The following is a 15,764-nucleotide window of genomic DNA, read 5'->3' as shown; positions in this document are numbered from 1 at the left end:
CACCAATGTCCAGGACCCGTTAGGGACCAAGGAAGCTCCTGGGGTGCTAGCCTGGCCCCTCCAGGTGGGAGATGGGACCAGGCATCGCCGCAGACCATCCCTGGCTTCAACCTGGCACCTCTCTAGCCGAGCAGATGCATTCCCGCGCCTGTGTTCATGCTCTCCCAGTTAACGCGCGCAGTTAGGGAGATGTCGCCTCCCCCTGACCTTTCCCTATCAGAAATCAGACGGTCGCCTCCAGCTCAGTCCCCGGGGCTGCGGAAGGGGGGCAGGAGGAGGAGCTGGGCAGAGGAGGACGGCCCGACTCGGGTGCGCCTGCCCTATCACACAGACATCTGTTCTCAGTCTCTTCCTCTTTATGATCGCTACATATGACAAGGGAAGTAGAGCGGACCGAGGCGGGGGAAAGAAAAAAAGTTATGTCATAAAGATATAAAACGGTGCTGTGACTCACCTGCTCTTAGCCGCAGGTACGGGTTTCGTGGCAGCCTCTCCGCTCTGCTAGCCAGGAGCCCAAATAGGCCTAATGTCACTCGGCTAGGTTGACTCAGATGGCCGAGTTTCTAGTGAAGGGGCAAAATTGGGGCTTTCTCCTTTTTCAAGCCTGAAGTCCGGGGAGGGGGATGGTCTGTAGTTTCCAGTCTCCCAGGGTTGAACTTTGGGTCAGTAATCAGTACAGTGGGGGCTGGAAGCGGGCAGAAGAGCAGGAGGGACACGGGATGGGGCTGCAGCCGGCGGCCCCCAGAAGCCGGTGGGTCCCCCTGGGGAGGAGGGACTCTGGGGTCATTTAGCTGGCCCGGCCCCGCGAGCCGGGGATCCAACGCCACGGCCCCCAGCCCTTCTCCGGCTGCGCGGTTCCTATCCAGAACCCTCGTAAGCTTGCCGGCCCCGCCTATTTTTCTTTTTTTTCCTCTTCCAAAGGGGGTTACACCCCCCCCATCCCATTTCCCTCTTCCCCCAGGCTCCGGGCTTAAACCAATTACGCTGCTTTGCAAACAAAGTGAGGGCTGGGTTTGAGGGAGGGGGCTCGGCGGGAGGGGGCGCAGGGGGCGCGCGGCTGCAGAGCTGCTGGGCGGGAGGCGCGGCGGCTGGACTGGCGGGCGGCCGCCTCGCAGGTGCACCTCGGGCTTTGTAGGTGCGAGCGTCTTTGTGAAGCGGACAAATGGGGAGAGGACGAGGAGGTGGGCACTCGAGCGACGTAAGATCCACATCAGCTCAACTGCACTCGTCTCGCAGAGGCCGCCCGCTCACTTCCCGCGGAGGCGCTCCCGGGCGCCGCGCTCCGCGGCCGCCGCCTGCCCCCGCCCGCCGCGCCGCCTCCGCCGCGCACGCCGCGCCCCGCAGCGCCTGGCTTCCTCCTCGCTAGGGTGGCGTTGGGCTGGCGCGGGCACTCGGGTGACTGCAGCTACTCGGCTCCCCGCCCCCCGCCCTGCGCTGCGCGGCCGCCCGTCGCTTCGCACAGGGCTGGATGGTTGCATCGGGCAGGGTGGCTCCAGGATGTTAGGGACTGTGAAGATGGAAGGGCATGAGAGCAGCGACTGGAACAGCTACTACGCGGACACACAGGAGGTGAGAGGCGGGCAGCAGGCAGGACGCTCCCGGAACCCGTGCCGGGGGAGGCCCAGAGAGGCGGGCGCCCGGAAGGGTGGGTGGCTGGCGGGCTGGGGGCGCCTCCTCCGTGCCATCGTTGCGTGCCCACCGGAGGTGTTCCCGGACAGGCCTTGGCCCGGCCTTGGAGCCTGATCCCCTGCCCCGCGGGGAAGGCTGGGTCCCGGCGCTCGGCGCTTGGAGCAGCCAGAGCGTTTCAGGAAACTCTGGGCTTTGAAAGCACCCGCTCTGGAAAGCGCTCGCCTCTTCTCTGCGGAGAGCGGGAGCCGGAACCAGGCCCGGGGTGCCGCGGGTTGGCGGGCGGGCGCCGGCAAGAGTTGGAGGTAACTCTAGGAAAGACAGAATTCTCCAGCAGGGCGGCCTCTCCCTCCCAACGGTTGAACTCGCAGATGTCTTCAGATGAAAGCGCGCTGCAGTTAAGTTGCGTCTTAATAATGAATCGATTCCGAAATTTTATAAAAGTTCTTTAAAAGCCCTGTTTGGGGAGAAGTGTGCTCATTCTACTCTAGAACCGCTGGGTGGCGCTGGTGCGAACTGACTTTTCCTCCAGCACCCCGAACTGAGAACCTGTTTCTCTTCATTGTCCCCTTGGTAGCACGTTCATGTGGTTTATTTTACAATGTGCACAAAGGGATTGTGAGGAAAACCAGGTACAGGCGGGACCACCACCTACTAAAAGTATTTCTCTGGAAACAGCTGGTAATTACCCCCCAAAAGTTCACCATTATTAAAAACGGTTATTGAAATCGCCTTCGAGAATGATGGGGAGAGGAAAAGACAAAAAAAAAACAAAAAAAAGAAAGTAAAAAATAATTTAAGACATGGACAGAAAAATATAGAATCAGGAAATATTTTGATGGCAATTAATTTATTTAGATTTGTATATTTATATATTCACAAACTTAGCTTGAGTTTATTTGCATACCATAGCAGAGTGTGCCTAGTTAACTTTGTACACCTTTTATTTTTTCAAATGAAATTGTATCTGCTGATGAAAAAAATTCAAGGACATTATTTTTATTAAATTATCAGAGATGTTTTTATATTTCTGGACTCTGTTTTTAACATATATAGTGCATTCCCAAATTGCTATTGGTAAGGGTTTCTCCTACTGATAATTTTAAAATGAGCTTAGAACTCTTCCTCGGGTTTAATTCAGATGCAGACATCTCGACCCACTAGTTAATGAAGTTCCCTATAGAAAGAACTTCCTTATAGATTAAAGCTGAGAATTGCAAAATAGAATAGCGTTAAAAGAAAATAAGTAGACTTTGATTTTAGAAATTTTAAAGTGGGATTTTAAAGCCAAGCTTTGAAATAATCCATGGCAACATATCAGTATGGGAAAACAAAATAGATTATTTTGACAAATTGTGTCACCAAAATTTTCAGATGTTATGGGGCTGGAAATAGGTAACAAAATTAGTGCAACTTTTTGAATGGTTTAAAGAGATGGTACATGTAAAGTCAAGTTAAAGTTAAGTGTAGTGCATTGATATTATGCACTCCCCTCCTGCCCCCTCTCCTCTTGTATCTATTTTTAATTTTTTTCCAAAACTTACTTAACTTCTGAGTTTCTTTCCCTTTTAGTATTACAGTTGCTACAAGTCGATGGAAAACACTCCCTCTAAAACATAATAACAAAAAGTCACCATTTGGGAAAAACTGCTAAGGCGGTAAAGCCAGTTGTTGAGAAATGGATGGTCATATGGCCATGAATGATTAGTTCTATCAAGGAGAGTTTAATTAACAGCCACCCCACACAGCCCAGGCTACTATGTGGTCAGCCCAGCCTGGCCGGCTTAGGCGAGATAGGCACAGAGCTGGTGTTCTGTTGTCCACCCCCGGGGGGGCTACGCCGCCGAACCCACTGCACCCCGTAAGGTGGGGTGAATAAGCAGAGTCAGAAAATAATTCTGTTTTCGGAGTTTAACTCCATTTAACCAAAAGGGCTTTGCTGAGGCCGGTCTGGGGTGGAGACTGGGATACCAACTGGCGTGGATGCAGAAGGCGATGGAGGGGCCCTAGAAGTCGGCCCCTGAGCCTGGCATGTAAGGCGATTACACATCTTCCTGGGGACATATTTTCTGTGAGCGCTGGTCTTTCATGCCTGCCGCGCTAAGATTTTTCCCCTGCTGCGTAAGACATTTCTTTGCTCTTTCTGGGGAGGGCGCCTGACGGTTTGCCCCGGGTGGGGGGCCCTATGCTTTGCAGAAATGCTCTCTGCACGTCTCCGGGTTTGCCCCCGGCGCTAGGCCGCCGGCTCCACTACTAACCCCGCCCTTCGGGGCCTCTTCCCTCGCTGTCTCCGCTCCAGGCCTACTCCTCCGTCCCCGTCAGCAACATGAACTCGGGCCTGGGCTCTATGAACTCCATGAACACCTACATGACCATGAACACCATGACCACGAGCGGCAACATGACCCCAGCTTCGTTCAACATGTCCTACGCAAACCCGGGCCTGGGCGCCGGCCTGAGTCCGGGCGCCGTGGCTGGCATGCCGGGCGGCTCCGCGGGCGCCATGAACAGCATGACGGCGGCGGGCGTGACGGCCATGGGGACGACGCTGAGCCCGGGCAGCATGAGCGCCATGGGCGCGCAGCCCGCGGCCTCCATGAACGGCCTGGGCCCCTACGCGGCTGCCATGAACCCGTGCATGAGCCCCATGGCGTACGCGCCGTCCAACCTGGGCCGCAACCGGGCGGGGGGCGGCGGCGACGCCAAGACTTTCAAGCGCAGCTACCCGCACGCTAAGCCGCCTTACTCGTACATCTCGCTCATCACCATGGCCATCCAGCAGGCGCCCAGCAAGATGCTCACGCTAAGCGAGATCTACCAGTGGATCATGGACCTCTTCCCTTATTACCGGCAGAATCAGCAGCGGTGGCAGAACTCCATCCGGCACTCGCTCTCCTTCAACGACTGCTTCGTCAAAGTGGCGCGCTCCCCGGACAAGCCGGGCAAGGGCTCCTACTGGACGCTGCACCCGGACTCCGGCAACATGTTTGAGAACGGTTGTTACTTGCGCCGCCAGAAGCGCTTCAAGTGTGAGAAGCAGCCGGGGGCCGGGGGCGGAAGCGGGAGCGGGGGTGGCGGCGGCGGCGGCGGCGGCGGCGCCAAGGGCGGTCCTGAGAGCCGCAAGGACCCCTCGAGTGCCGCCAACCCCACTGCCAACTCGCCCCTTCATCGGGGCGTGCACGGTAAGGCAGGCCAGCTAGAGGGCGCGCCGGCCCCTGGGCCGGCTGCCAGCCCCCAGACTCTGGACCACAGCGGGGCGACGGCGACAGGGGGCGCCTCGGAGTTGAAGACTCCATCCTCCTCGGCTGCGCCCCCGATCAGCTCCGGGCCCGGGGCACTGGTATCTGTGCCCCCCTCCCACCCGGCGCATGGCCTGGCCCCCCACGAGTCCCAGCTGCACCTGAAAGGAGACCCCCATTACTCTTTCAACCACCCCTTCTCCATCAACAACCTCATGTCCTCCTCGGAGCAGCAGCACAAGCTGGACTTCAAGGCATATGAGCAGGCACTACAGTACTCGCCCTATGGCGCTGCGTTGCCCGCCAGCCTGCCCCTCGGCAGCGCCTCGGTGGCCACCAGGAGCCCCATCGAGCCCTCAGCCCTGGAGCCGGCCTACTACCAAGGTGTGTATTCCAGACCCGTCCTAAACACTTCCTAGCTCCCTGGGACTGGGGGTTTGTCTGGCATGGCCATGCTGGTAGCAAGAGAGAGAGAGAGACAGAGAGAGACAGAGAGAGAGAGAGAGAAATCCACACATACCAAGCCGACAACAGCATAATGAAATCCCAACTATTTTTATTTCATTTTTTGTGTGTGTGCACAATCTTTTCCCCAGTGCAAAGGACTGTTACTTTGTTATTGTATTCGAAATGCCTTGTGTATATTATTACAAAGAAAACCAGTCCCAAACCAACACGATTTTTTCCTGCAATGTTTAACAATCCACAAATGTATATATAAAATCCTCCTACTTCCTTATTCCTCTCCCTTTCTTCCCTCTTTCCCCTCCAGACACCGTTCTAGTCTGTGCAGGGTTTATTTAAAAAGAAAGAAAGAAAGAAATGGTCAAACTTGTAAAATATTTGTTTGTGCTTTCCCCCACCCCCTCACCTGATCCTCCACAAGTTTACAGGTCTGTGGCAATACTCTTAACCATAAGAACTGAAAGGGTGAAGAAACAAGTAGACACTAGGGGCTATTAAAAGTATTTGAAGGACAATACTGCTGTTGTGCAGCAAAACATAAATTGATTATAAACATCAGAGCCATTATTCAGCTTCCATTTCTGATACATTCAGATAGCTGTCTTAAAATGAAATACACATATATTATGTACGAACTTATTTATGCACATGCTCAAATATGTAGACATCCTCCATATATTTGCATAACATGTAGAAATAATAGTTAGGTGATATACATGGTACATTTTCAAGAGTTGCCTGACCAAGAAGTTACAAAGACACCCTCCTCCCTTGTCTTCTCCACTCACATATAGCCCTGAGAATCAATTCCTCAAGAATTGCCATCCTCAATAACTCTGCTCTTTGCTTTGCAGAGTGCCATTGTCATGTCATTCTGAGGTCACATACCATGTACAAAATTAGCTTCTATGTATCCGTACCATTTAAATATTTTTTTCCAGGAGAAAGGGAATATTACAATGTTGGAGGAGAGATAAGTTATAGGGAGTGGTATTTCAAAATTTGGTCCAAAATTCCAAAATCCAACTGATTGTGGCCATTTTAATTATTGCCATCGTGTGCTTGTTTCATTCAGTGTTAATGCACTTTTCACAGTTGGACATGGTGTTAGTATAGCCAGACGGGTTTCATTATTCTTCTTTGCTTTCTCAATGTTAATTTATTGCATGGTTTATTCCTTTTTTTTTCCTTATAGTTGAAATTGCTTTAAATGATGGTTAAAATTACAAATTAAAAATGTTAATTTTATCAATGTGATTGTAATTAAAATATTTTGATTTAAATAACGAAAATGATAAATTTTAAACCGTGGAATATGTTCTTGATCATTTGCAGTTAAGGACTTTAAATAAATCAAATGTTAACAAAAAGGTATATCTGTTATTTTCCTCAATTAAATCCAAAATGGGTATTCTGAAAATGATATTTTCCAAAGTCCGGCACTGAATATAAATAACAAAAAGGGAAAATGATATAAAACAAAATTGTTTTGTTTGTTTATTATATGAACATGACGCTAGTAAAAACCAGTTAAAGAAATTCAATAAAAATGGGTAGATAAATTGATTTAATATCCCAAGAATTGAGATTTTTAAGAGTATTTATTCCCAATAATGTTTATTTTTTTAAATGAGCTTAAGCCTCCTCTGTTTCCTTTGAGTCTGTCCACAATGAAATCAAATTCATTAATATAACTACATTTCCCCCTGCCCCAATGTCTAATATTCCTTTATCTGAGAAGTATTCTAGTGAGAATAAAGTATCAGATGTGGCTGATAAAATTAAGTTGTCTACAACGGAGAATCCTGAACTTTTTTTTTTTTTTCATTGAAAGAGAAACAAAACTTAACCATCATGGTAGCTTTGGAGGGGGCCGGGGGAGTCGAGTTAAATCTCTCCTGCAGGGGAAGCTTTGTGCCACCAGGACATTTCGGGGTAGCTGCTATTTTGTATTTTGTGATGATACTTTTAAAAAATATTGTTTCTAAAAATACCATTCCTGAGAACTTAAAGCTGATGATTTGTTTGCCTTCTAAGAAGCCTTTAAATGCAACTTCACACCCCTACAGTTGCTTGAGATCACAAAATCATTAATCTCCTTTGATAGTAGGCTCACTTTCCAGTCCACCTATTTCTTTGTAAGTCTTGTTCGGATTGACATCAACAATAACAACACCAGCCCAAGCAGAGGCTAGCCTGCCTGAGCTCTTGTGTATGAACTCCATCCTCGCCGGGGCTTGAACTTGGACAGCCTTTACTTTGATCGCCCCACTCTGCAGTGCGGACAAGATAAAAAGAGCTGTGTGAGTCCCTTAATTATCGCGTAATTGCCTCCCCAGATGAGGGAAGGGGTGGCATGTAGCACTTGAGAAAAATCCAGAAATCCCATCCTCCCCCCCCCCCACTTCAGCTAATGAAAGGAGGAGAGGGAAATAGCTGGTTTGGATAATTTCAAAATGTAATTTGGAGGCCTTTCGGAAGGACATTAAAGTCCCAAATAGAGGAAAAAGCTTTCAATCTCAATAGTTATTTATATGTATATGGCGGGTAAACAAACGCGTTGGCAAATTTGAATTCCAAATGTAACTTCAGGCCGTGAGTTTGGGCCGAGGAATTTTACCAGCCCCACCGAGTCTAAATCGTCTAACTTTCGTGCGTTCCCTTCGGTGATGGTCCCTTCCCTCTCTAACATACGAGCACTATCAATGTCTTGCCTTCACCCACCAGGCTTAAGTGGGCCTCAGCTCTCGCTCTCTTACTTGGCAGACACTTTTTCTGGGCTTGCGGGGGGCGAGGCGCCGCAGGCTGCTGGCAGAGGCCACTTTGGAAACCTGCCTGAGAAGCTAGCAAGGTGGGTCGCGGGGAGCTGGTTTGGTGGGCTTCTCACGCGCTTTCCTGCCGCCTCTGAGCAGTAAAGCACCTGCGGGCACCTTGCGCGCGCTCTGCCGCCTCTGGGCGAGCTGCGCCCTGCGCGTTGGGAAGGGCGCGCGGATTGGAGCCGCGGAGGGCGGTTGCCGGGGAAGAGGGACAGAGCAGGACCGCAGGCATCTCGGGGTGACAAGTGCAGTTAGTTCTTTATTGTTTGGGCATTTTCCCCTCCTAGCGAATAAATCTGTCGAGCCCGAGACCTAAAAGTCAACAAAGAAGGCCAGGCGTCGCTTTACCGCTCCTGCGGCCCCAACACCCGCGTTGCCGCGGCTGCTCCCGCTGGGTAATCCCTTCCTCGGAAACCCGGACACACAAACGCGGGAACGCCCGGGGCTGGGGCGCCTCGCCCCGGGGCCAGGAGGAAAACATCTGTGGTTCCGAGGGAGTGCTGCGACGACCCTCCTCGAGCGCGCTGCCTTCCCTGATCCCCGCCCACCCCCGCTTTCGTCTCCGAATTTCTGTATTTCTTCACCTCGGACACTCCTTCCTGCCGACGAGGGCGGAAAGGGGATGCTGACCGCCGAGCCGCGGCCCACCGGGCTCCCTTGATGGAGGAATTTCCCTCGAGGTGGGGGAGGGGGTCTCCGGATGGGGAGGGAGGGAGTGAGAAGAAAAAATCCTTCCTGCAGACCGTCTAGTGCAACGCTTCCAAGGCTCTCCGATCGAGTGACGACGCCACCACCGAGCACTTTGAGAAAAAAAAAGAAAAATGTTTTGGGAGGGAATATAGTCCTGGGGAAGAGAACTTCAAATGTTAACTTTCACCTTGTTCCGGGCCTGACACGTTTTTTTTGAATTGATAAAAAGAGAAGACAACTAAACACAGCTAGGGGGAAAGCTCACCAGAAACTACCCAACTTAGAAGTGTTCCCAAGTAGAAGGCAGCTCGGTCTGTTTTCTACATGATGGCTATTACAGTGTTTACGTCACAGATAAAATTTAATCTCCATTGTCCCTTCGTGAACTCTTCATAGCAGAATAAACTGGTGAGCATTATTAAGGGAGGAAGGATTAAACAAACAAAATCCTGTTAATGTTCTTAACTTCTGTTTTCATTTTCTGAAGCCTGGAATACTCGGCTGATTTCACTGAAAGTGTAAAAAAATATTACGTTTCTCAGGAGACTAACAGATTCGAATGAGCCATAGCAGAAAAGAATTCCTGGAGTGATAAAATTTAAAAATCTTGTTGTTTTAGCACTTTAAAAATTGATCTCAATTTCATAAAAATGCTTATTAAGTTTCTTTGCAAAAATTTTCTGTGATCAATACAAATTCCTTTCAATGCAGACCAAAGTAGGAGACCTGTAGCCCAAATTAATTAACCTTTCCTCAAGATCAATTGGTTTTCTGTTGATTTAGCAGTAATATTGTAGAACATTTAGCTATAATGTATTTTAATGTGATACCTCAATATGTCAAGAGGAAACACTCATTGAAAAGATAAAATTGCTTAACTTATTTAATAGGTGTTTAATAAATTTCTAAAAATATTTTATTTTCAAAAATCAAATCTTAATTGCTTATTTGGGTTGTAGTAAAGTGTGTTTTGCAACTAAATGGACTTAAGATAATGTCTAATTAGTTCAAGATAATTATGTGCAAAAGTTAATTATTTGTGAGCTACCTGGGGCTAAAATAGGTCATTAAATTATGCTGAAATTTAGAAATAAGATTTTCTCAAACAGAATCACTAACATCAATAGAAACTCATGAGAGTAAGAATGTAATAAAATGAAACAACTTGGAAGATTTTACAACCTTCCCATTTGGAAATAGAATCTGGAGACATAAAAGGTCTTTGTTTTTGTTTTTGTTTTTAAAGCAGCCGTCTCTGCAAGTTTTATTTTCTACCACTGATCCTATTTGGTGTGTCCAAATAACATTTAATAACAGATTACTTTCAATGTTCTGGGTTTTTTTCTTCCAAATAGTTACGTTTAAGACCATAATGGTTTCATTGGTGTTTCTCTTTTAGCTCCCAGTCTAGCTCGGTTCACTGAACTTTGGACAGCTCAGACGGCAGCCCTTACCTTCCCACTGCCCCCTCCAGTCATCATTCTAGCGAGCAATGTGGAGCTGGAAAATACCCATCCATTTCAACTTTAACTTATAAAAGGAATGCATTTTCCTATAAACATTTTTTAAAAATCTGACAAGGGGGAAATCCTCACTTGCTACCTTTCTTTTTTCTAACTTCCTCATTTCTCCAATTATGTCAGCTGTGACTACACAGTGTAAGAGCAATGCTCACGGTGAGCATAAACTCCCCCTCTGTAGCCCCAGAAAGTGAGAAGCATCCCTCCTTCTAGATGACATTTCATGATATTTTGGGATTCTCTATGTTCTAGTCAAGGTAGAGTACACAAGCAGATTATTCTCCCTCAAAATCTGGGGGGGAAAAGGGCTTAAATGGAATAGGTGCTTGAGGACCGCGGAATTCAGGTGGGATGCTGGTCAAGTCACATCAAGATCAAGTTCAGAACGGCCAACACTAGGGCAGGCCTGACTCAGAGTTCTAAGTGTGATGTTTCCCTGGGTTGACTTTCTACTTCTTTCCTCAAGATTACATCAGGGGCTTTTTAAGAAAAATCCCTGAAACCCAGAAAAACAACCTGGAAATACAACCGCCCCCACCAAGCACTGCTTGGAAATAGGGAACAATGCATTCAATTGGAAATCTCTTTAGTTTCTTTTCCCGCTCTCCCATGAAATTTTAGTTACTCCTCTGCTTGTCTAATCATGTCCCAGGTCAGTTTTTTTTTTTTTCCTCTCACACCAAAGAGCTGTTATTTTAAAACATAAGCAATTTAATGAGAAGAATGTAAGGGTTTTGTGGTGGTTTCTTTCATTTTTATATTTAATTTTAAGGACCCATTATGCACGAGGTTGGAAGGAGACTCCCATCTAGCGCTACACTCCCAGACAGCTGATTTTCTTTGCCTGATTCAGGTGACTGGTGCGTTTTTGGAAGTTCCCCTAGCTCTGGGTCCTTACCCGGGAGCCTTGAGCTTCTTCACTCCCATAACCCAGCTACAAACGCCTGGGTTTGTATCAGCTCCCAACATTAGCTCCCCCCAGAGCGCCAACCCCCACCGCGTCTTTCACAGATTTTGCCTAGGTGGAGGCCGATCACGAGCTCGAACTGCAATGAGCCGTGTTGCTGTGCAGGGCACCGGCCAGGTTTCCTCACCTCTCCCTGGAGTCACACTGCCTTCTGCAGACACGCGCTTCCTTTTGTTATGCCTGGCTAATATATTAATGGGGCGGATAACCCGGATCCTTTGGTGGTTGGGGGGGGCGGGGGTTGGGTGAGTGGCGGGGGTTGGAGACCCGGAAGGGAAAAGAACAGCTCTAGTTGCTGACCGTTGGGCCAAAGACTTCAGAGGAGGGAGGCCTGGGGTTGGGGGCGGGGGGGGGGGGGCGAGAAACGTCGTGGGATGCGTATCGAGGTGGGAAAAGTTCACGTTGAGGGCACGGAAAGTAAACTTAATTAAATGCGTGCAACAAGTTTTTGGAAAAGGTGATCTGATGTTAATGTTCTGTCCTGGGTTCAGAACTGCGAGGCGGGACGCGGCGCACGCTGGAGAAACTGCCCTGTTGGCCAAGCGGGCCGCGGGCGTGCTGCTGCCTACCCTCTGCTTGTCCCCTCACCCCCGCCTGGAGCCCGGTCGCGCTGCGCGGGGGCTAGTCACAGGCGAAACATCTCAACTGCGTGTGGCACGGATGCCCCTCTCGGAGGGGTACGCCTTCTCAGACTCATCAAGCTCTAGCTCAGCCAGCCACCTTAGTTGCTCGGTTCCAATAGTTTAAAAAAAAAAATAAAGACTTCCAACCACGCTGGCTGGCTGCGCTCACGAGACCCCTGCCTTCCCCACCCTCACCTCTAAAGGGCTGGCCTCCCAGTCAGAGGTCTTAACTGATTAACCACAGACGATGGAACCCCCTGCGTGGAGCCACGAAGTGGGCGCCAGGAACCGAGACCTCGGGGCCAGAGGCCTTGGGGCACCGGGGGACGCGGCTACTGGGTGCGGGCCTTGCGTCTGGTCCCTGCCTCCCAGGCCGATCGCGCGGCGGAGCCCCCTCCCCGCCGGGCCTGCCGCCCCGCCCGCCAGACGGTGCCCGGGCGCCCCGAGACATATGCTGCCCGCAGGCCGCGCGGCCCGACGTGGTGCTCATTGCCGAGGCGGTTCTCAGCCCATCAAAAGCCCAGGCTTTCTTCAGCCGTATGGGCCGCGAGGTGAACAACAATGGCCCGGCCCCTTCACTTCAAAAGCGGTGATCAGGGGAAAGGCTCCCCCAGAGAATTTTTTTTTTTTTCCTCCACAGCCTTTCATTCCTAGTTAAAAAAAAAAAAAAAAAAAAAGGCATCAGCAACTCCAAGGCCCGGGCGAGCCTAATGCCCTTTGATGGGGATTGAATTCATTATCTCCAATAACACAATTGTGCTTGGCCAACGAAAAGAGCAAAGCAGGGCTCTATCCCGCCCGAGGGGCCCGGCCGGGCGGGGCGGGAGGGCGAAGCGCGCTCCTGGGACCAGCTCCGAAGCGCGGTCTCGGCCAGCCTAGCCCAGGCTGCGGCTCCCCCCTGGGTGCCGGGGGCGCGGGGGCGCGGGGCCCGCCCGGAGGCTGCAGGACGGGTGGCGCCGCCCGCGGAGACAGCGCCGGGAGGGGGCGGGGCGGCTCTCTTGTTTGATTTATTTTTCGTGTCTCCCTTTGCAATCATTCCCCGAGGGCCGCCCCGAGGGCTGGGTGTTTACTCTCCTCCCTCCAGGACTCCAGTTGCGGAGCCGTCCCTGGCGCCCGGGGCGTGCGGCCCAGGAGGGCCGAGAAGCGCCCCTGGCTGAGCGCGAAGGGTTCCCAGCATCCCGGCCGCGCCACCCAACCCAGGTGCCCTCGGTTCGGGGCCAGCTTTGCTCGCACCCTAGCACCGATAAAACGGGGCTTTAAATCGCCCCTGTTCTGGAGTCCTTCTGCTCAGGCTCTCCCCCCACTTGCTTTCACGCCAGCCATCCGCACGGATCGCACGCACAACGGCGCTCCAGGAGCCTGGGCCAGGATGGCCGGGGCACCACGTCGTGCATCCGGGCGCAGGGTCCGGGTGCTGGGAGTGCTGCGCCACCCACTTTGCTTCCGGCTGGGTAGACACTGTCCTGGACCGCGACCTGGACGTCGGCGCCTCCTCCGGGGTTCCACTGCCATCCTTGCCCTTTCAGCCACCTCTAGCCCTTGCTTCTCTGCTCTCCTGAGTGAAGGGAGGTGAAAAAAAGACTAAAACAGGCAGTATCACGTGCCTTCACCCAGTGTGTGTGTGTGTGTGTGTGTGTGTGTGTGTGTGTGTGTGTGTGTGTGAAAGAGAGAGAGAGAGAGAGAGAGAGACAGAGAGTAGAGAGACAGAGACAGTGGGAAATTCCCTAAGAATCATGACCCAAGAAGACCTCTATAGCTTATTGTCTAAAATACAGGTTTCAATCATTTCATTACTAGGTATACTTCCTACACGACCCTATTGTCCCCCTCACCCATTACTGAGGAAATGATGTATTGCAGTTTTATTTTAGCCAGACAAAGAATGAGAGACAATTTAAAGGTTTTTGTTTGTTTGTTTTTTGTTTTGCAACAACACTTACGGAATCTGCTACGGTAGGAACTGTGGATTAGGATTGGTGGTTCCTTGCCAATTAGTCATGACTGTCCCAATCTTCAAGAGACCAATTCTTCACCTTTTTCTTCAGAGAATTAGACACACACACACACACACACGCACGCACGCACACACACACCCTATAGTATACACGTGCTGGCTCTGATACATAGAGTGCACACATACAATTAAATATCTGATTTAAAGGAGCATCCATGAGAACTTGCCATCTACAAAACTGTCCCCAGAGTATGAAAGCAATAAAGTGATCAATTGATTTGGGTAAACCAAGAAAAGCGTTTCAGATTTCAGGCTCTCAGCTAGGCATTATTCTCATCAAGAAATATAGGAATTTATTTAATTCCCTTCATCATTAAGTGGAGTAACCTTTACGAATTTGGCTCCTAAAACTCTGACCACTTCAATTTTTAGGCACTTGGGGGAGGGAGAGGAGGAGAAAAAATCCAATGTGATAGGTAAGATTAATGAGAAGCCTTCAGTTCTTTCTTCCTTTTTCTTTTTGTCTTATAGAACAGCATCCTGAATATAACTCATGTAAAACATATATTTACTTTTATGAAATCTTTTTCATTTACATCAAAAGGGATGTAAAACACTTACCTTGAAGATATTCTGAGACTCTAACAAAGAAGTTCATGGGTAGTGCTATTCTTTAGATGAGTTATTAAGCGCCAAATACTTATTACAAGTTATAAAAGAATGAGTGCCTTCTCTTCTGGACCCTTACCCCACTTTTTATTAACCTATTAAATAATAGGTTTAAATTTTGGTGACCAGTACATTTCAGGTGTGGTGTTACTTTAGTCACCTTTCTCTTTGGTAACATCAATTGGAGGTTTAATCTTTGTCCTTAATTGTGACATGCTACTCCACATGTGGTAGATCGCTGCGCTTCCTTCACATGTTTAGAAATGTTGGGGAGAGAAAGGCATTTATACAGGGTAAGGAGGGCAGTGGTTTAGATTTTACAGATTAACAACTTGAATATGAATTTAACATAACATGTATGACCAGAATAAGTTCTGTGTAGGTAGAGATGGCTGGGAATTAATTTTTATGATATTTTGAGTACTACAGAGTAACTACATTCCGGATGCAGTCTAAGAACCATTCTGTGAATAACAACATGTTCAAAACAACCACCAAAAAGCTTTAATTCTGACATTATCCGCCAGACCACAGAAGGTACAGGATAGTCCTGTGGTTTATCACATAAACAATTTGTCTAGTGCCAGAGCACACATAAAGGATTATGTGACTTCAGGTAAGCAGGGCACTATAGGATGGATGAATTACTAAACAAAAGATACCATGATTTTCATGTGGATGTCTTTGGCTATGAAACAAAATTAGGAGGGAAGGAAATGTAAAACATTTCAGTAGAAACGAGAGTTCTATGTTATCTAAAGTGCAACCCCGAAGTATACTTAGCCTTGAGATTCACTGAATTATGGGGCCATAGAATATGGTGATGGAAAAGACTTGTTTATTATGTTTTCTAGTCCACTCACCTGCAAGATTATTCCCCTCAGAGTTTTACCAGGCCAGGTCCAGAATAGATTTAAATGTCAAGAATTGAAGGACTCTTTCTTTCTTATCGGTGTAATGGAGAAGCATTGTATTCACAACACAAAACATTTTGCCAATGGAATATTTTCTCTGATAGTTAGGTAAAATGCCTCTTTGAGGATACATTTTTATTAGGTCTTAAACCTGTTTCAGATACCTGAATGTCTATTAGTCAATCTATACACATTTATTCCTTTAGTACCCCTCTAAGATTGATCCAAATTAAGTGCTCCAGGTGGGAAGACACCTTTAGCACATATAAGCCTTTGATTTT

At 49.0% G+C, this 15,764-nt stretch overlaps 2 protein-coding genes across 9 annotated transcripts in view; one reads left to right on the top strand and one right to left on the bottom strand.

Moving 5' to 3' along the window:
* The first annotated feature begins 1,215 nt into the window (after positions 1-1,215).
* FOXA1 (forkhead box A1) overlaps positions 1,216-15,764 on the top strand; it is a 185,202-nt gene continuing 170,653 nt past the window's right edge. For 3 of the 4 annotated variants that reach the window (XM_073895112.1, XM_073895113.1, XM_073895114.1), the window contains exons 1-2: positions 1,216-1,569; positions 3,926-5,249. In XM_073895112.1, the coding sequence (XP_073751213.1) occupies positions 1,498-1,569; positions 3,926-5,249 (1,396 nt within the window). In that variant the 5' untranslated portion in view covers positions 1,216-1,497. Of the gene's footprint in view, positions 1,570-3,925; positions 7,494-15,764 lie in introns of those variants that run through there. The other variant, XM_025869142.2, reaches the window with a different exon arrangement.
* The window catches only part of MIPOL1 (mirror-image polydactyly 1), a 346,606-nt gene continuing 339,132 nt past the window's right edge, over positions 8,291-15,764 (bottom strand). For 3 of the 5 annotated variants that reach the window (XM_073895119.1, XM_073895117.1, XM_073895116.1), the window contains 2 exons: positions 8,731-8,946; positions 8,294-8,458 (listed from right to left, as the gene is read on the bottom strand). In XM_073895119.1, coding sequence (XP_073751220.1) covers positions 8,398-8,458; positions 8,731-8,946 — 277 coding nt within the window. In that variant the 3' untranslated portion in view covers positions 8,294-8,397. Of the gene's footprint in view, positions 8,459-8,730; positions 8,947-15,764 lie in introns of all 5 variants that reach the window. The other 2 variants (XM_073895115.1, XM_073895120.1) reach the window with 2 other exon arrangements.

This window comes from Callorhinus ursinus, unplaced genomic scaffold (genome assembly GCF_003265705.2).
Source record: "Callorhinus ursinus isolate GAN/ISIS: 27379988/994484 unplaced genomic scaffold, GSC_fseal_2.0 scaffold8, whole genome shotgun sequence".
Classification (NCBI taxonomy): domain Eukaryota; kingdom Metazoa; phylum Chordata; class Mammalia; order Carnivora; family Otariidae; genus Callorhinus; species Callorhinus ursinus.
The sequence above is the reverse complement of the archived record's forward strand: the minus strand, read 5'-3'. Positions and strand labels throughout refer to the sequence as shown.